This window comes from Triturus cristatus, chromosome 1_2 (assembly GCF_964204655.1).
Source record: "Triturus cristatus chromosome 1_2, aTriCri1.1, whole genome shotgun sequence".
NCBI lineage: Eukaryota > Metazoa > Chordata > Amphibia > Caudata > Salamandridae > Triturus > Triturus cristatus.
The window spans coordinates 270,916,610-270,937,690 of record NC_140580.1 but is presented as its reverse complement, the minus strand read 5'-3'; the positions used below and the strand labels follow the sequence as shown (position 1 = coordinate 270,937,690).

The 21,081-nt window shown below is 45.2% G+C and overlaps 1 protein-coding gene across 10 annotated transcripts in view; it reads left to right on the top strand.

Moving 5' to 3' along the window:
* PPP3CB (protein phosphatase 3 catalytic subunit beta) overlaps positions 1-21,081 on the top strand; it is a 926,247-nt gene that overhangs the window by 400,442 nt on the left and 504,724 nt on the right. For all 10 annotated transcript variants that reach the window (XM_085603650.1, XM_085603649.1, XM_085603651.1 and 7 more), the window contains one exon: positions 8,995-9,106. In XM_085603650.1, the coding sequence (XP_085459776.1) occupies positions 8,995-9,106 (112 nt within the window). The remainder of the gene's footprint in view (positions 1-8,994; positions 9,107-21,081) is intronic.

The window sequence follows — 21,081 nt, the reverse complement described above, 5'->3', positions numbered from 1 at the left end:
ACAATAGAATCTGGCACTCAGGGTTTACCTGGGGTTCGCAGGGTGTGGTAATCCTCATGCAACGTAACCCCCTCTTTACACTTACAATGGCCACTAACGACCCCCAGGGATGCTTCATAGCCCTTAGAGGGTCTATAGGAGGAAACGCCCTCAACCTACTCTCCATATATTCCCCTCCATCATTGCTCACTTCGACCTTGAAACGCACCACAGACCTTATAGTCTCATTACCCCCAGGGTTGACGGTAATTGGTGGAGACTTCAATGCAGTTATGAACGAGGCCTCGACAACCCGAGCTCACCATCCAGCACAAGATCCACTCATGCAAAACTCCTCACTAATTGGGCAAGCACCAACTCTGTATGCAACGCTTTGAGAATCTGGCACCCCCAAACCAAACAATATACCCACACCTCTGCAGCACACCACACACACACACAAATCGACCATATCTTTATGCCTGCACTAGACTGTGAGAAAATCAGACATATTACCATCTTTCCTAGAGGCATATCCGATCACTCACCCATATTCCTGAGGGTAGGAGACCCTCCTGACATACTTCGTCTGATCTGGAGGATGAACGCATGGTTCCTCCAGGACAAAGACCTCAAGAAAGCTGTAGGAACAGAGCTTCAACAATACTTTCTTACTAATCACGACTCGGTCTCCTCTCCGGGTACCTTATGGGAAGCAGGCAAAGCCACTATTCATGGCTTCGCCAAGGGTCAACTCAAAATCAAACGTTTAGCCCAAGACACTCAAATCACTCTCTTTGGGGCCCAAGCGATTCTCCCTGTAAACCGATAAGCTGAACAGCTGGAAGGCATACAAGAGAGGCTACTCGTGCATTTGCAGGATGAAATCAAGCAAATCTCCATGGAGGCCGCCAAGCTACTGTGTGTCATGCCCCGGGGTCCGACTCGCGAGACGAGTCAGTATTTAAGGACCCGCGATGCCCTCAACACCGCTTAGCGTTCTTGCGGTGAGCTCTGTTTCCGTCCTGTGGATTGTTGCCTGACTTCCAGTGTATTGCTTCCTGTTTCCACCTTCAGTCCCTGATGGGTTGCGCGCGTTGACCGGAGCGTTGCCTCGTCTTTACTTGGTTCCCCGCTGACTAGTGTGCACCCAGTGTCACTTTTGTTTCCAAGTTGTACGCGTTTAAGCACACGCGTCTCTGTTCTCGATATTCTGCTCCCGATTCCTGCTCCTCTCCCGCTGTCTGGGGTGTTTACCGTATCCCGGTGTTTAGCTCTGCTTTTCCATACTCGTCATAGGTCCTGTTCATTTTCTATCGAACGAAATAACACCTGGTCATTATTATTTCATTATCTCTCCCTAAGTACCCAGTCCTATACTCCTGTGTTCCCACACCGCAGATACTTCTCCGTGGGATTTCGTGCGCCTTCTGGTGCCAAGTCTGTGATATCAGTTCCTACCCCAACTTCTCTCAGACTTGCTACCGGCCACCTTACCAACTACAGGGTCTTCGCTGCTTTACTACCTGCCTGGTCTTCAACAGGGAACACGTATCCTTCCTATGGTCATCACAAGGAGAGTCAAGTTGTCTAGCTCCCTGGGGATACTCGCGTGGACCACTGTGCCCGTAATCTCTACACGACAGAAGCACGGTAACAGCGCTGTGCACTGCCCTATTCTTTATCTGTGAGTTATTACAACAGTTGGGGTGTACTTAGTGTTGTTTTATTCTTTTGACAGGTTTTCTCCTAAAGCCCTAGCTGACTACATCTATACCATGCATAGTGAACCCTAGCCAAGTACATACCTTTGTGTTAGGTGAGTTGCCCTCATTTACAGTCCAGTAGAGGTTCTCAGTGGAACTGCCCTCTTTAACCCTGTGTCTTCTGACCTATAGGATCCCCAAGGTTGAAATCGTACACCCACACCATATCAGCGCAGATGTGACAACATACGGGTAGGTGGGACCTAGGGTTAGAATTACTTGTGGGACATGCTGTAAATACTGGAGTTAACACAGCCTTTTTTTTACAGCAGAGTATCGCCTACCCATTCCTGACCTGTCTTCGGCCACGCTACAGGAGTTTCCCCCGCCTTCCCTTGTTTTGTTTCCCTGTTTTCCCCTGGCGTGCCATCCGATACGCTAGAGTCTGATAGAGTCGGAGGGCCGTAGGGGAAGGCTGAGGCACTTTCTTCGGATTCCTGACGCTCCTGCAGAAATCTTGGGACTCCTTACACTGTGGAGATCCTCTGTAGCCAGGGTGTATGGGTGAGGGGACGAGAATGTGAAACTCCTACACAGCTTGGCCACATACCCAATGGCTAATTGTATAATCCCGGAGATCAAAGACCTGGAAGTTACTGTTCATTGCATACCTTCGGCGATGGCCCAGACCTTCGCCACTTACTACTCTAAACTCTACTCAAAGCAACGCCTGAACTCTCTCTCTCAAACCTATTTAGCCAAGAACACCTCCAACTCCCTTGCCTGAGGCAAGATTAAGCAAAAGATCTTGATCTTCCTATTACCCGGGAAAAAATCAATGACTCCATATCACGCACCGCATCAGGTAAAACACCGGGCCCCGATGGTCTCCCACAGGAGTACTACTCTGCCTACCGAGAGATACTTGTTCCGCACCCATCAGACATATACGCTGAAGCGGTCGAGAATGGCTAATTTCTACCTGAAACAGACGCCGCCACCATTGTGGTAATCCCCAAAACACAACCTCCCTCATCAAACTGCGCTGAATATCACCCAAACTCCCTCATAAATACGGAGGTTAAGATATTCGCCTTGAACCTAGCCCACTGGCTGAAGCCGTATCTATCCAAACTGGTCCACCCCGACCAATGTGGATTCATGCCATCTCATGGGACCAGACACTTTCTCAGACACCTCCATTTAGCCTTAGTAAATCGCCAATCACTAACCCCTTATTTAGCACTTCTCCTCATTGACTTCGAAAAGGCGTTTGATTCTGTAGACTGGCGGTATCTGGAAGATGTCCTGATCGAGATGGGCATGGGCCAACACTTCCGTAACTTGGTTAAAGTGTTATACTCTCGGCCGCAGGCACGAGTGCTGGTTAACGGGGCACTCTCTGAATTATTTTCCATTGAAAGGGGTACGAGGCAAGGCTGGCCCCTCTCACCGCTCCTGTTCGCCCTGGCGATGGAGCCCTTGGCATGCCTTATACGGTCGGATGATCGTCTTCAGGGCTGGAGATGGGCAAACTCTAAAGAAGACAAAATTGCTTTATACGCAGATGTCTTGCTCTTTTTGGACGAAGCGGCTCAGTCCGGCCCCCGCTGCCCTGGACATTGCACCTCTTTGGGCAAATCTCTGGTCTGAAACTAAACCCCAGCAAATCCGTCCTGGTCCTTCTCCATTTATCAAGGGACTGCTTCGATTGGCAATCCACAATACCTATCAGAAGGCAGTCATTCAAGTAACTGAGAATCTGGGTGGCCTTGCTCTCTGATCTCGCCTGGTCAGTCAACGTCACTCTGCTGGTGAAGAAAGCCCGAGAAGACCGCTACAGGTGGCAGACGTTATGGCTCAATCTCCTGGGAAGAATCGTCCTCTTTAAAATGATGATACCCCCAGGTTCCTTTACATGATTTAAAACACTCCCATTTCAGTTTCCACGGACCTGTTTTAAAGAGCTTGACAGTCTGACCATTAAATTCCTTTGGGACGGACGTAGACCTCGCATGGCCCTGTCCCAATGCCGGATTCCATCCTTCGATGGAGGTATGGGCATTACCAATCTATACCTGTACTACCTGTCAACCCGCCTACTCACGCTGCATGACTGGTTTAACTGTGGTTGGTCGGACCCAGCATTCAGGGTAGAACTGAGCGACCTGGGCCTGCCCAAGATTCAGGCCATGATGCATGGGGGACCTATCCCCAGAACCTTACCAACTGTGACGCAAGTGGTTCTCCTAGCCTGACGCGCCTCCCTGCGCCACACCCAATGGATGAATAAGTTGACCCAATATATGCCACTTTGGCAAGGGGCTTGGCTTCGGGATGTCAGCAGATTGGAGGGACTCCGGACATGGGACCTCATTGGTATCTCACAGCTTGGGGACGTGTGGACAGGCGACCTGAGCGCTTTCCAAGACCTGCAAACCCGTTATTCCCTACACTCCTCACAATTCTATCGGTATTTGCAGCTACGTCACGCCCTCAACATTCATGTACCCAATAGTACATCACTCCAAGAATATAGTCCCCCTGATGCGCAAACTATGACAGGTAACCTGGGAAATGGGGGGTCTCTCGTATTCCTCGCTCCCTAACTAATAACACCCCAAACACACTAGACCGGTTAACAAACCAGTGGGAGCAATGGATAGGAACTCTTGAAGAGGAAGATGGGAGAGAGACAATGATGGCACCCAAAACAGTCACCACCTCAGCCAGGCTCCGTCTGATCCAACTATACGATTTACACGCTGCCTATCTAACACCTAAAAAGGAATCAAAAGACAAAGATACAACAAGAACATAAACAAAATATATCATTGAAAACTAAACAGAATTTAAAATGGTACCCCAAAAGAAAAGATTTTCTTGGAATGCCATAACCTCCTGCACCCGTCGCAATCCGGCTTTCGCCCCAATTTAGGTACAGAGACGGCGCTTCTGGAAGTGTCTGAGGCTATAAAAGAGGTGCTGGATGCAGGTGGCAAGGCTATGCTTGTCATGTTAGATCTGTCGGCAGCCTTTGACACCGTCCCCCACGAGGGTCTCCTCGCTAGACTTCATGACATCGGTCTAAGGGGGACGGTGCTCAGGTGGTTTAGATCTTTTCTGGAAGGCCGTCAGCAAACGGTTTGGGTTCCCCCTAGATCCGCCGCGATGCCGCCGCTGGGAGTAGGAGTTCCACAAGGATCTGTGTTGAGCCCTACTCTTTTTAACATCTTTATGACCCCTTTGGCGGCCCTGGCGGAGTCTCGGGGAGCTCAGATCGTTTCCTATGCCGACGACACTCAGCTCCTCTTCACGTGCAGGAAAGGTGATGACTTTGATGGGGAGAGCATCCGTGAGTGCCTTGGGGCTGTCTTTGAATGGTTTCAGGGTAACAGTCTCAAGTGCAACTCAGACAAATCTGAGGTGCTCTTCTTTGGTTGCGTGTCGGACCCGAGTTGGCAGGAATGGTGGCCTGTGAGCATGTTTCCTCCAGCGAGCTCTTCCCAGCTTGCTAAGAATCTGGGGATTAAGTTTGGCAATGGGTTGTCATTGAAAACCCAGATTCTAGGTCTTACTGGAACCTGTTTCGGCCTCCTGAGAATGTTACGCAAGTTTCTTCCTCTTCTTTCCGAAGAGCACAGAAGGACGACGGTGTTGGCCCTGATTGGCTCAAGGCTGGATTATTCTAATATCTTATATCTGGGCCTACTGGAGTATCTTTTGCAACGGCTCCAGGTAGTCCAGACCTCGGCCGCGAGGGCAATCTTCGGCCTGCATAGGCGAGCCAATGCTTCCTGCCTCTTACAGTCATTACATTGGCTTCCGATCCGGAAACGGATTATGTTCAAGGCCCTGACGCTCACGCACAAGGCTCTTTATGCCTCAGGTGCGAAATATCTTCAGAAGAGGCTCGTTTTCTATCATCCGGCCCGAGCTTTGAGGTCCGAGTCTCTTTTTTTGGCCGTAGTCCCCCGTGTTAGGAAGGCTCGCATTGGGGGGCGTTCTTTTAGGTTTTTAGCGCCACAGCACTGGAATGCGCTGCCTTTGGCCTTGCGTTGCACCGCCTCTCTGTTGGCCATTAGGAAAGGCCTAAAAACTTGGCTTTTTACTCTTTAGTATGGTAGTCTTCCTCTTATGTTATGTTTCTACTTTCTGTCTGTCTCACTGAGTCTGCTGTCTTTAGGCGGGTCTTTAATAAAAGCGCCGGGACACTCTGTAGAGTAGCCGTGCGCTATATAAAACCCTTTTTAACATAACATAATATAACATTGGGGGCGCACAATACCCATGTACAGGAAATATGTTTCAAGTAGAACATTTATTTTTTAATATAAATATAAAGGAACGATAATAATGGCGCTCATAGAGTTACACAAACAATACCAACAGATATAAACAATATCATGTGTAATCAGACAGGGAGTGGCTGTGGAAAAAATGATATATACACAAAGGCACGGTTCAAAAACCAAACAAAAAACACATAGCAAAAGAGATGTCCTTATTAGTTAGAGCCACATCTTTGCGTCAACAGCGTTTCAACCCATTAGGACTTTGAGGGTCATCATCAGGACAAACAAACGTACGAGCGTCCAATAAGCTTCAATAAAAAATCTGTATTAGAAGGACACAGCCCTTTACACTGGAAGATAAAAGAAGCTCAACGAGTTCAAGGCTTCAGTGCTCCAACCGAAGGTCACACACTGACAACGTGTCAGAAAACAATGCGTTGAGATAAAAATTGTTGAAGAGGAATTTGCTCAAAATTAGAAGCACTACTTCAAAGTCAATCCAATTAAAGGTTTAAAGATGAAGGTCATGCCGAATCAAGAAATCTCAGGCGGTGCGCTTTTTAAACGCTTATTTGCACTACTTGGCTCTGTCAGTCTCAAAGTCCTAATGGGTTGAAACACTGTTGACGCAAAGATGTGGCTCTAACTAATGAGGACATATCTCTTTTGCTATGTGTTTTTTTGTTTGGTTTTTAAAAGTCAACATGTTTCTGCCCCTTGAGAAGCAGTCTTTTGTTGGTCATGGGGCATTCTTCAGGAACACACAGACCTCTTGTTCTGTACTGACTAACTCTTAATTCCCTAGTTAGCGTTGTGTTTAGTATCAGTGAAAGAGAAGTGTAAATGTAAAACTGTACTCCTGGAAAATAAATGGATGTCCTCTTCTTGAATTATTATCCCGTAGGGTTTTAATTAAAGGGAACATAATAGTAGGAAGCCAAACAAAGTGCATAGTAAATCATACTTGTTTTCACTGCTATATTTTCTGTGGTGGAGTAGTATTGCTTTGCGGGCCAGTTGCCCACTTATTCTTAACCATCATGCACACCCCCACAGGTGTACACACTGCAAGACAAGTTGTAAATAAGATTGCAGCCTGTTTTTGTCATATCCATGTCCCCTCATTTAGGCTGAGCTAGTTTCTTAATATTATGACTGGAGTTGTGGCAGACTAGTCTAGTCTCTATTTGGGTATAACAAAACGTTTGTGGCAAAATCGTTTAGTCAGGTGCACCTGTATGCCCAACAGAGTGTAAATCTTGCAGGCATGTGAAACTAAGCTCCTGTAACTGATGTAACTTTGTAACTCGCTAATCCTTATGTAAAGTGCTCTGATACCTCCGGGTCTAGCCAGCGCTATATAAAGCTTTACAAACAAACAGAAATCTGCCTTCCACAATCTACAGAGCCAAACTCTAAAAATGCCAGTATAATGCAGAACACCTCTTCTCTTGATGACATTGTCCATTAAGGACTAAATAAACCTCGCCAATCAGCTGATTTTAACTGAATGTCAATGATCTACATCATTTGCTTACTTGTGGATATGCTAGCTCTTGTGACAAAAGTGGTGGGGGCAGCGTGGGCAATAACTATACATAAAAGCACTTACCTGCCTCTCGCTGCTCTTCTGCTGCTAGTGCACAGGCTCCCAGACTCCACTACGTCTAATCCAGATGCTGCTCTCATGCTGGTAATATCAGCATGAGAGAAGCACCGGGATTTGCTGAAGTGGGCTGGTTTTGCCCTCCTATGGGTACTGGGAGCCTGTGCCTGCTGTTCATTTCGCCCGGCATCACAGCTCTGGTTGGATAGATCTCAGTGCGCATGTCGGTTTGGCCGTCCTAAGACAGCTGGCCAAACTGACATGCGCACTAACAGCAGTGCCCACCACTCCTCCCTCAGTGCTGTCATCATGATGGTTCGCCACTAAGACTTGGCTCCTGGAGAAAAATAAAATGATAATAAAATGGGTTTATTATCATTCTTTCGTATTGGCATTTGCTGGCAGGGGGCAACGCTCCTGCACCATAATGGAGGAGCCGCTGCTGCCAGCAACGCATAAACCAAGCCTTGGGTCATTTAGGCTGTCAATGAAAAAAAGACGAGCGATCCGAAGCTTGGAAAATGTGTGGCATGTACTAAAATCCCCAATGCTTTACAGTAAACTCGAGCCCCTCCCATAAGTTTTACTAAAACAAATTGATTTGTTATTATACTCAGCTGCACCTTGATGTAAGGACAGCGAGCGGGATGGAATGTGTCAGTGGAGACACGTGTGCGCTGGTGTGTAAAAAGAGCAGGATCTGATGCAGTGCGAGACATGTCTTCTGCCTGGCCACATTGCTCATCAGTGTTATCTAAAAAAGGGAGCTTTTTATGTTTTTTCCTGACTTTTTGGTAGGAGCAGTTCCATCCTAAATCCAGTGGGATTTTACAGGGCGATGAAAAGATTCTTGAATTAGATATAAATGGACTAGGATGCCAAGAAGTTTTCTTAAGGCTGGGGTTATCTGTTAATATTTTCTCTGTCCCGGGATTGATCAACCGCCCACATAGAAGATAGCCTTTAACATAGATAGGATGACATTCAGGTGATAAGGGAGCATACCTTTCCATCCATAGCTTCAAACCCTTAGGGAACTAACCTATATTAATTGCTGACTTATTGTATGTGGTAATAACTTTTTATCATCCTTGACTGTGTGAGTAGTACCATTTAAAGCTAATGTACCAGATTCAAATTCTTTTTTTCTGTCAACATTACTAATTCTACTTTGCTAATGAAACTTAGATACAAAAATGCAGTTAGTCTATTACATTTCCATGTCCTTACATGGTTGATCCGAGTTCCTTGCAACTAACTTATTTGTTGTGTCAAGGTTTTTAAACACATTAGTGGCAGTGGAGAGGTGCTGTCGTTGTCTATTTATTGTGCAAGAAATGCATACTTTTTTATATAAAATGTTTGAATGCTTTCTATGTTTCATTGGACATGTTTTGGTTTTCCACAGTGTGTTTTGTATTTGTGGGTCCTGAAGATTCTTTACCCGAATACAATATTTCTATTGAGAGGCAATCATGAATGTAGACACCTCACAGAATATTTCACCTTCAAACAAGAATGTAAGTATTGGAATACTTTGTTAAATAGCTTTCTTTACTTTTTTTTTACTGTTATTGTGTGCTTGTATTTATAGTAGTTTCTTTATGTCTTTCATTTTGAAAAGTCCTTTTCATGTTGTTGGCTAGGTATAAAGTATTAACATTTTCTCTGGATTCTGTTCTTGTCCAAGAGGTTAGATGTCCGCGTATGTCCAGTTGATGGTTTAAGATGGCTGGTATAGTAGTGAGGCTCATGTTACAGGCTGGATTTATTTCAAGTCTTTGTCTAAATTCAAATTTTGTTAACTCTTACCAAACCCAAGACATATCCCAAGTAGGACAATCTTCGTACCTTGCTCCACGCTGATTTTTGTGAAAGATTTCCAGTGCCTTTAATTTATCAAACCACATACTTAAAAGATTCCCATATTTAATCTAACTATCCTTGTAATTCCAGACTTGATAAATCTGGTCTATTGTAGTTTAGAAGGCACTCCATTAAGAACTATTCTACTTATACTAGCCTCAATGTCATCTCTTAAAATGGAATTAAACAGATCCCCAAAGAGGACTCAGCAGTTTATATGGAGAATGTATTGCATGGCTATTAGACTGTATAGATCAGTTCCCAGTGGTCAGCATGACATAGTATTCATCTTGATCAAGGAATTATTATGTCTACTATGTCGGAACCTAATGATGAAGTAAACATTTTTTTAGAGAATTTAAGGGGTTTCGAGCATTTTATCCTCACTACATTGTGAATGCTAAAATCCCCAGTAAATGTCTTTCACATGAATAATTTTAAATTGCATGGGGCTCACGCACTAGCCCATGCCCTACTAAAATGGCCAGCTTGAATGCCTTCTCAGACAGATAGTGTAAGAAGCTGGCTCTCTATAAATTATACCAAAGTGAGGTATAGTATGAGTCCAGGGAGTCCCCAGAGGTATAGCAGAGGCTAAATTAGGTAAGTACTAACAGCTCTGTGGCAGTGAGGTCGAGCAGTTAGGCTCATCCAGAGGGTGTGTTAAGCATTTATTGTATTCAATCAATCAAGGCTGATGGCGCACACTCAAGGACAGAATCAAGACCAATTAGGTAAGTATAAAAAAGGCATAGTTACGTTTTATTTCTAGAACCAAGCAGGACTTGGCACAGGTAAATGAAATATACTCTCCAATGCAAGACTTTACAAGGAAATGCAGTTGTGGTTGAACTTGCAATCGTTAAAGGTTTGTATTGGGTTTCAAAACAGTTTAATTTAGACAGTAATTACTTTTGGATTACTTTTAGATTGCTTTTAGATTGCATTGACTACTTGGGGTGGTACGCCTAGATACCACACCAGGAATCTCACAATACAAGGTAAGTAAAACTTTTTAAGGTTTGCAGTTTAGTTATTTTTTCGTTCAACTCAACAGAACATTTTTAGGAACAAAGCTCACAACATTTGTTCCTATGGGAGAAAAACAGTTCTAGGTACATGTAGGAGTTTTGAGGGTTAGGACCAAGCTTCCCTAAGGTCAAGGTTGAAACACAAATTGCACCACCAGCAACACTGGGGCAGCTGGGTGCAGAGTGCAGGGGCCCAACATTAGCCAATGGGGATAAGGGAGCCTTCAGTTTGGGTCCGCTTACAAGCAGGCCACTCAGGTGTGAGAGCAAAGCTCCTGGGTTTAATATCAGCACTGCAGAAGCCAACAATGAGCACAGGAGCTGCACCGCCAGCGTCACAGGGGTTGCCGGGTGCAGCATGCCAAGGGGACTCTGGGGACCCTGTGGATTCCAATGGAGACCTTCGGTTCGGCAAAGAAGCTGCAGGCTCTGCAGGGAGTCTTCCTGAAGGTGACCACTGGCTGGAGAAGTAAGTTGGGTTCTTGGGAGATGCCTGGACACCGTGGGTTAGGCCACACAAAGCCATGGGGCGTCAGGGTCAGGGGTGTCTTTTGGCGAATATGACACTTTAATCCGCACGCATTTACAACGTGTGCCATTACACCACATTTTTTATACTCCACCGGGGCGTTGTACTGGAGAATGCATTGTAATGGTTTGCGGTGTAAAGCCCTGCGTTGCAAAAGATTTAGCGGAGCAAAAAATACGGGGTAATGTACTGCGTTGTAATGCAGTTGTTGTAAAGGATGTTTATCCTTTTGGCATCGGGTCTTTTTCCCAGCTCCGGTCGTGTTCGGGGGACCCTCCGATTTGAGGCTGCAGGTGTCGTCATGAAGCTTGAGGGAGGTCGGGGATCACCAGATCCCAGGTTAGGATTGCTGGGGAGACCTCCTCGTGGTGATGGCCCACTCGAACCTGGGCCATGGGCATCGGGTGCAGAGTGGTGCAAACTTGCGGATCCGCCTGGATCTGGATTCTGTAGGCAAGTATTTGCTTGAGCAAATCCGGTGCTCACAGGAGACAGAGTCTTTAAGATGGTTGCAGAGCAGTTCCTACGGGCTCTGGGGGCTTATGGCCATGCCCGGGTTTCCTTGTAGGCAGGTCAGAGTTGGGATAGGCCGGTAGGGCTCGGGCCAAAGCAGCTGGTGTCCTCTTCTTCCTGGGTCTGCATGACTCTTCGGTCCTTCTCCTTTCTTCTTCGAATCTGAGGAGGCAAGGTTCGGGTTGCCCCTAAATAATTTAGGGGTATTAAAGGGGTGTGCAGGTCGGGACTAATGGTTCCCTTCCTTGGGGTGGGTACTGCCCCTATTAGACCACCCTCCAGTCGAAGGGGAGCATGAGCATCTCTCTAATTGGTTGGGTCACCTCATCTCCAAGATGGAGGGTATTGATGTGCGCTTCACCTTGCCTTCCCCATCTGAGGGGTGGGATTGGCAAAGGTGGGCACAACTCTCAGCCTAGCTCAGTTTTCCCGCTGATTCTCCTGCCCAAAGTGGCGGTCAAAACTGGGAGCAGCAAAATGCAGGGACAGCTTACAAAGGCAGCATGCTTTTGAAGCTTCCCCTCTCATGGACCAAGCCTATCCTGGTGGAGTAGCATGACACCTCTGCCCAGGATGATCTTTGTTTCTGGACCCAGAGAGCAGAGGCTCTCTACCCAGGGGTCTAGAAACCTGTCTGGTGATGGCAAATGACGGGCAGCCATTCAGGAACCACACCAAAGCTGGTTGTTTTTCAGGGGATATCTCTAAAATGCCCTCTGTGTGCATTTTACATTAAATCCCACACTGCCGTCAGTGTGGGTTTAATGTGCTAAGAAGTTTGGTACCAAACTTCCCAGGTTTTAGTAAAGCCATTATGGAGCTGTGGAGTTTGTAATGACCAACTCCCCGTCCATATACTCTTTGTAGCCTTACTGCACTTAACATGTCTAAGAATGGACTGTAGGGGTTCAGGGCTCATGCCACTGTACCCTGACCTGGGGGCTTGGGCACCCTGCTAGAGGGGCACCTTTCCTAAGCCCCAGACAGTGGGTTGCAGGCATGGCACAAGTGCCATGTCAACTCTGCACTTTTCTTGGCACCAAAACATGCAGCCTGCAATGGCAGTGTGTGGGTGGTAAGGTACAGAGCCTCGAAGGGTGGCGCAATAGGTGCTGCAGCCCTTAGAGGCCTTCCCTGGTTACAGTGCCCTTCGTACCCATAGTACCTTTTACAAGGGGCTTACCTGTGGCCAGAGATGTGCCAATGAGGGTGCAGAGGTACATCTTTGGGAAAGAACACAGGTCCTGGGAACCTGATTGGTACTGACCTAGGGCAAACCAAGTCAAAGTGTATCATGTCAGGCAAAAAGTGGGGGGTAACCATGCAACAAGGGACACTTTTCTACAGAAAGGCCTTCCCCTCATAAGCTTGATTGCAAAGAGGAATATAGAACTTCCACTACACTGGTGAAACTGTATCCAATCTGGTTCCACACGCTATCCAGTTCACACCTGCCAACCTGATTTAAACAGCTCATGCTTCAAACAGGAAGGATAACCCTCTTCATGAAATTATTCGCAATATTGTGGAGTCAAGGGAGGTTCCCCAGGGAGTTTCTCACAGACTTAGGCTCTGGGCAAGAGGATTCAGAGAATCCTAGTAAATCGTTAACAGGGCTGAATATCATATTTGCATCATCTTTTGCAGTGCAATGCATTGCATCATTTATATACTGTGGGGCACTGATGTGTTTGTCTACATGTCTTACATTTGTTTTATGTAGAGTGTGTGGATGGAAGGTTAGTTTTTGTTTGGTGATCCTATGTGGACAGCTTTTTCATGTTGTGCATTATTACCACTGAAGTGCATTTATCATGTTTTAGAACATAGCGCTTAGCAGTGTGGTGGATGATGGGGTGTGAGGGATAGACATGCAGTTTATAGTTGTCAGTAAACTGGCAGCTTTGAATAGTTCTGCAGGTCCTATTACGGCATTTCCTATGATCATAGTCTACTTAGCTGGTTTCTGAATTGAGTTGTCCAACCTGAAATGTTTTTTACAATTTTAGTCCTGAGCTGGTATGGCTGGAGAGAGAAACAAAGTGGAGACATGCTGCTGGGATGTGATTTGTTGCTATCACCCCATATATGATTGTCATTGTGAGCTGTAAAGAAGTAGTCATAGTGTATACTAATTTGGATCTGCAGTGGTGGACTACATTAAAGTCCTTCTATTGACCAGGAGATTGTGACAGATCTCTTCAGTTATTCTATGCCCGTTCATGGCTAGTTTATTTGGCTGGTACAGTACTGGTGATGGACAAGCTCCGTAGCGGATATGTATTATGCAAGTGTAAGAGGGGTAAGTTTCATTTATCTGTCGATTTCTGAGTGTTATGGTATTACTAATCGTGTGGGCCAGAATTATTATATATTTTTCAACATACCTATATAGTTCAGTTCAAATAACTTTATTCGATTATTGTGAATCATAAAAGTATATATATATACAAATATAAAAATACAATTAAAAACATTTATGAGGAATGAACATATTTTCTGCAGTAAGTATTATTATACCAGAAAGACTCAATCAGTTTTAAAATTCTCCCAGCCTTCAACATCACATTTCATACATATTATTGATTCATAAAAGGACCTACAATAAATATGAGATTTAATTTCCTTTCACAATTCATAGCGTTTTCGGATTGAAAGTGCTATTCTAATAAAACTAAGCACTGCACTACAGATTTCATCCGTGGATAATGATCTCAAATGATCAAAGCCCTCCATATAGGAGCAAGGCCGAATGGTTTTCAATAAGGGCTTTATAAAACGTGCATACAATGAACAGAACAACATAAAGTGCATTGTGCTCTGTCTGGCCAAATTATTACATGGGCAGGGGGTTAGTCTCTCACACCAACCAACCTGTTTAGGATAGGCCACTAAAAAGTGCAATGTGCTGAGTCTTAATCTCGTCATCAGGGAACGCGAATGTGCATGCAGGGTAAAAGACAGGTAAAATTGCTGATGAGTTGGCATCCCGCCATCCGACATTCCCAGATCCTGGTTAGACATACTTAATTCAATACGGTATGCATTTTTAATAACCATTTTCCAGTTGTTGTGCATAGTTTCTGGGTTATTATAATATTCTTCTAGTCCAATCTTACAAAAGGTGTTCCTTATATATGATAACCAAGGGAGTGACATTGCATTGTCCAAGTTCATACAATCAAGAAGTATACTTCCTGAGGACCAGATTTTCCCCCATAGGATGAGTGGGCCGATGTTTATCCTGTCTTTCACAAATTCCAGGCCCACCTCAAAATGGCAAAACAGTGTTGGTGAACTACTAGGAATCATTAATAATCTTTTTAAACATGTATTCTCTAAAATCTGAATCTGGTAGCTCTTATGATAACCCCAAACTCCAGCCCCAAAGGTAGCTACAGATAGACATTTTGATTTGTTTAGAGTTATCATCTCTGCTACCGGCTTGTATCCTAATTTGCAAGCAAAACAGAAAAGTCCCTCTATTCTACTGATCTGTTGGGCCCTTACAATAACGAGGTCATCCCAGTTTAATTTACTATTAAAAACATTACCTGAGTAAGTAAAGCTGGGCACCTTCTCAATAATTTTTCCCTAAACCATGAATTTTCTAGTTTTAGTTTTCTTTGGGTCACACACCATAACAAATGATTTGCTAAACTTCACTTTAAGGTCCAGGGTTAACATCAAATCGGTAAAAACAGTCAGGGCTTTTTGTAGGCTATTGGCCGTCAGGGTCATTAGGACTGTGTTGTCGGCGTATGATAGCAGGGGGACCAGTTTGCCATTTATTTGTGGAAAATCCAGTTGTTGTTTAAGCAGGAATGCCTCTTAACCATTTGTGTATATAAGGAATAGGAAGGGGGCCAGGATACATCTCTGGCGAACCCCCTCCGTAGAGGCAATCTGCCTGGTCTTCTCACCACCTGGCCCGAAATGAACCGCTACAGAAGTAGACTCATGCAGCCTACGTAGTAGGGTGATGAGGGGTTCTTCAAAACCTATTTCCCCCAAAAGCGTCCATAACTTCCCCCTACAGACAGTGTTTAAGGCGCTGGACAAGTCCATGAAGGCCTGGTGAATCGAGACCCCCCTGGCCCTCATGTACTTGCCCATAATCAAGGATAAATTAAGACACTGTTCATTTGTGCCCATCCCCTTTCTAAAACCATATTGGGTATTGGCTATCAATCCCGAGGCATTTGCCCACGACTCCAATCGTGCCAAAATCACCCTCCCCATGACTTTACAAGTGGCATCAATTAGGGAAATTGGCCTAAAGCACGTGGGGTCATTCCTGTTTCCTTTTTTAAAAATTGGTACTACCACTGCTTCCTTCCATGATGATGGAATATGTCTAACTATTACAGCTTTAAAAACATTAAGTAGTAGGGGTGCCCATAATTGGATATTGCTTTAGATCTAGGGGAACCCCATCTGGGCCTGGGGCTTTTAGAGATATACCCTTAGCTATCGCATCTTCGACCTCACTTAGGGAAAGGGATAGACTTAAATCATTGGCAGATTGTAAATTAATAACTGTCTCGTCCCTTTGTTCTTGTATTGGTATTCCCGGAGGATTGAACAGATTTACCCGTTATGGTCGAGTTCATGCTTCTGGCATCAGCGGAGAAGAGCGGACGATTTATAACCTCGCAAAAACTTTTAGAGTTCTTAAGGGAGCTGGCTCTCTCTAGGTCCTCCCAGGCTATTCTTCTTAATTCATTTTTCCTGGAGTTAATGACTTTTTTGTAATTCTGTCTCGCTAACTTTACCTGGACCATATCCCGGGGGACCACTTGCAGGGCTTTCCTAAGATCTCTTTGTGCCTTGGAGCACTCAGCGTTAAACCATCTAATTTCAGGCAGATCCCGCTTCCTAATCGGCCTATTTAAATTTTTGGCCACATTTGCACAAATTGATTCAAAAGAACGTATTACCATGTCTGAGGGAGAATCAAAGGTTAGGCAGATTATAAAATTACTTTGATTTTCTTTTAAGATGGTCTCCTCAAACTGCTTTGAGTCTACCGAGCTCCATTTCAGCTTAACCCCTTGAATACGGTAATACTTTAACGGGCATTTATCCCCTCTAGTTTTCTGTGCTGTAACATACATGGATAAGGTAAGAGGATTATGATTGCTAGCAGGGTGTGGTTCAACAGAAAAATTATCTACAAACCATGTATATTTACTGGATATTAGCAGAAAATCTATTGTACTCGCACTACCTCCCCCCTGATAGGTTGGAAACTACGCAGAGGGATTACTAACCACAGTGTTCATCATACAAAGATCATTTACCAAGATGATGGTATTCAGTGTGTCGCCCTGTGGTGTATGTTTACAATGTGACACAAGTTGGTTTTCAGCATCCACTACCTCACACACTTTGTGTGAGCTATACGGACAAATAGTGCAGTTGAAGTCCCCCACCCAGATTAAACACAAAGGTTGATAATCTGAGGCCACTTTATCGATCTCCTCTTTTAATGTGTTAATGACCTCATTAACATTAGGGTAAAAAATATTGTAGAACCAATTTATTAGTAAAATTGTTACATCGGTTAAATTAAAAATTAAAATAAGCTGGTACCATTGGGAATCTATTAAACTCTCTGTCCTAAATGAGTCATACATGAGTGAAATAAAAATCACTAAGCCTCTCTTAGCCCTCCTTGCTGGGGATGGATTTGCATGTTTATTTAACGAACGGTATCCATCAATAGTGATCTCGACCCGACTCCAGGTTTCTTTGAGACAGATAATATCAAAGGTCTTCATATAATGCAACCAGACCTCATCTATTAGTTTTGAGGAAATACCTGCGATGTTCCATGATATAAGCCTTAAACGACATTTGTGGTATTCTGGACCCCAGGTATTTCATGGGCGATATCATTATCATTTGAGCTCCTAGCCAAAGGCTCATCTCCAACAGTGTTATTGACAATTAAGTCATCTACTTCAATATTAGAATCTGTCCTTATATCAACTGCATTCTCGGAGTGCAGGTACTGATGAGAGTAAGAACTGGTGTCATGGGTATTTATAGTTAATGTGGCCGCTATACAACCTTATTCCTTTCTTACAATCTCTGGTACAGTTACAGAAATAGCAATTTCCCCTGAATTAATTCTGTTTGTGGTTAGTCAGTCTATATTCGCAAGGTCACTCAAAGCCTCATAGCGGTTGGGATGAAACCAGGGAGGGGGTGAAAGATGTAATTGTGCCCCTACAGGTCTACCTTCTTTAACAGTATGCCAGCTAGTTCTTGATGGTTGATAGAATAATCCCAAGGGCAGAACAGACATCCCCTCCATGCTTACAAAGCAATTCTCCACCCTTTTTAATATGGTCTTAACTAAGGCTGGGGAACTAAAGGTCAATACAATGCAATACCCCTGAAAAGATTTGTTAGATTTCCCCACCCATCCTATACGACGGGCCATTTTTAATTCTTCAAATAGCAACCTATTGCTGATACATGTTCTAGGCTAGCACTCAAGAAGTGAAGGGATTTATTCCTCAGGGTTGACCAGTGCTCCATGACTCCGATTGCTAATGTTCGAACATTGGCCAACACCACAATGTATGGTGTTGCTTCTGGGGGTAAATGTAAATTAGAGCATGAGAGACCAGAAGATCTTTTTCCACAGAGTTGACTATTTGGGGCTCCTCTATTTCGGGGTCCGTTTACAGAAATATTACCAGACTTAGCAGTTCGATTGTTTCTTAAGCTATATACCGTCTGATCTTGCCTGGTTGTTGGCCCTTCTGGCCGATGATGTATGTCAATACCATTTGTGGATTGGTGTGCAGCCCTTAAACAGGAGGAATCAACCCGGCTCACTAATCATGGGGCAGGTTCAGAATGCTGTACATCACCATCCCTGGCAACGCGCCCATCCCTGGCAACACCCCATGCCACATCTGATCTACCGGTTAAAAAGGATGCATGAATATTAGGCAAAGATTTAACTAGACAATTTATCCGTTCTTCAATTTCAGTTAACTTTTTTAAAATAGGGTCTAAGTGGGCTAAAATTACATGTTCTAATTTTTTTATAAAAGAGTCTTCCAGCTCTTTGGTGGTTGGAGCTTCCATATGTACCGCATCATCCGGTGCTTGACCTTGATAGGTCCCTTGGTTGCAGCCTGTCTCAACATGTTTGCTCCTAATGCCCAGGGGCTTAGGGAAGGAAAGGGTTTGCTTGTTTGGCTTGTTTTGTTTATTTGATGCGTGCCCCTTCCTTTTTTGGGGGGGGAGGTGCAAGACTGTTCCCATGATTGATTTTCTTTTTGTCCTCGTGTGATCATTTTTGGCCTCGAAGGAGTATCAGATTTTTCCCCTTCACCCCGACCATCACAATTATCAAAACCCGGGGACTTTGTGGCCTCTGCTTGTGGTATAGCCAAGTTAGATTGGGACACATGGGTTACATGGGATGTAGGGGGGACAGATGAAGCTAATGTCACAGGGGCTGTGCGTTGTAAAAGATTTTGCGGGTCTGCGTTCGGTCAACTAAATTTCATGTATAAGGGCCGACTTGGCCCTTAACAGGAAGGCGTCAAGTGTCCCCACTACCCCTTGACCGTTTCCATGTTTGGATCTGTTCATCCTGTAAGCCCGAACAGCCTTGTCGACACAGTGTGGTACAGTATATCAAAATTGAGCAAAGAAAGATCGATTTCGCAGTACCTTATTGAAGAGTATTAGATCCAGATGTTGATAATGGGGCCCAGCCTCAACCGGCCGCGGAAGGACGCAGATGGGCCCGCCCTTGGCGCGGCCTGCGCTGCGTGACCCCTGCGCACTTCTTAAGCGCCTCCTGGCGCTACAAATTAGCGTGGACAGCATGCACGCCGCTGGGGCTTGTGGTCCCCGACCGGCGTCCTCACTCATGGCCGGGACCAGATCCTTCCAGAAGCAGGGACAGGGCACCAGGTAAGTTCGACTCCCGCGCTGCGGGAGCCCTGGGCACTTCTTAAGCGCCTCCTGGCACTATGAATTAGCATGGGCGGCGTGCGCGCTGCTGGGGCTTGTGGTCCCCGACCGGCGTCCTCCCTCACGGCTTGGACCGAGACCTTCCAGAATGCCCAGATGATTCTCTTGGCAGTGGCGGCAGCAGCGGAAACAAAGCAGGGACAGAGCACCAGGTAAGTTTGACTCCTATATAATACCCAGACAAACCATCTGTCAACTCTTTTTTGCTTACCTCATATAGAAAATAGTTTGCTGCTCGGGTTATTCCCTATCTGTTGGTTGTAAGCTGAAGCCTGAACTTGAAGGTGTGATTGTCTTTCTGGGTTCTCTCCCAGGGATGTGGGATCACGTAGTTAACTTGGAAATAGCCATGTTTTCAACTGTCTTATGAGGTGTATTTGCTCCAGGGTGCATCAAGTGTTGCCTGATAGTGAGTTACAGAGCTTTGCGGCTTGTACTAAGAAAGCAGTGGCTCGTATGAATTTCTTATGGTAAGGTGACATGAAAATTGGAGTAATCCTGGAGCACATTGGCCTGTTTTGTTTGTTTTGCTTCAATTTAACTTGTTGATATAGGGCCCGATTCACAGAACAAACTTAAGACTAAATCCTAAACTTAGTACCATTCTGGTATTCACAGAATGCACTTAGTACTTCTGGTATTCACAGAATGAACTTACTACTTTTGCTATTCACAGAATGAACTTAGTACTTTTGCTATTCACAGAATGGATTTACGACTCCTAAACTTACGTCCGCACTCGGGCCGGAAATTCCGGCCCGGAGGCGGAGCTTCCGGGCCGGAGGCGGGGCTTCCGGGCCAGAGGCGGAGCTTCCGGCCCGGAGGTGGGGATTCCGGCCGATTTAGCTATGGCTGAAATCTCCACCTCCGGGCCGGAAGCTCCGCCTCCGGCCCGGAAGCTCCGCCTCCGGCCCGGAAACCCCGCCTCCGGCCCGGAAGCTCCGCCTCCGGGCTGGAAGCTCCGCCTCCGCGCCGGAATTTCCGGCCCGAGTGCGGACGTAAGTTTAGGAGTCGTAAATCCATTCTGTGAATAGCAAAAGTACTAAGTTCATTCTGTGAATAGCAAAAGTAGTAAGTTCATTCTGTGAATACCAGAAGTACTAGGTGCATTCTGTGAATACCAGAATGGTACTAAGTTTAGGATTTAGTCTTAAATTTGTTCTGTGAATCGGGCCCATAGTGTTTTGTTTTCATTGGAGACTCGTTGGACAACGCAGAGAGCCTTGACCATTGTCTATTTAGCTATAGGTAGCCAGGGCAGTGTTTGCAGCAGCATTTTGAATGGGTTTTATTTTGCGTTTGATGAATTTGGGTGCACCAAGGTGTGGGTTGTTGGCATAGTCAAGCTTCGAGATTACGAGTGAGAGGAAGTCCTGTAGTTTCAATTGGTATCCAAGGTATGGGAAGTTGTGATGCAGTGATTTCATTGGTTAGAAGTCACATTTTGCATAGTGGTTAACATGTGGTATCAAGAATAGATCCAACTCCATGGTTGCTCCAAAGTTTGTATCTTCTCTTAATGTTGTTTGATAGGCCTTGAGTTCCTTGG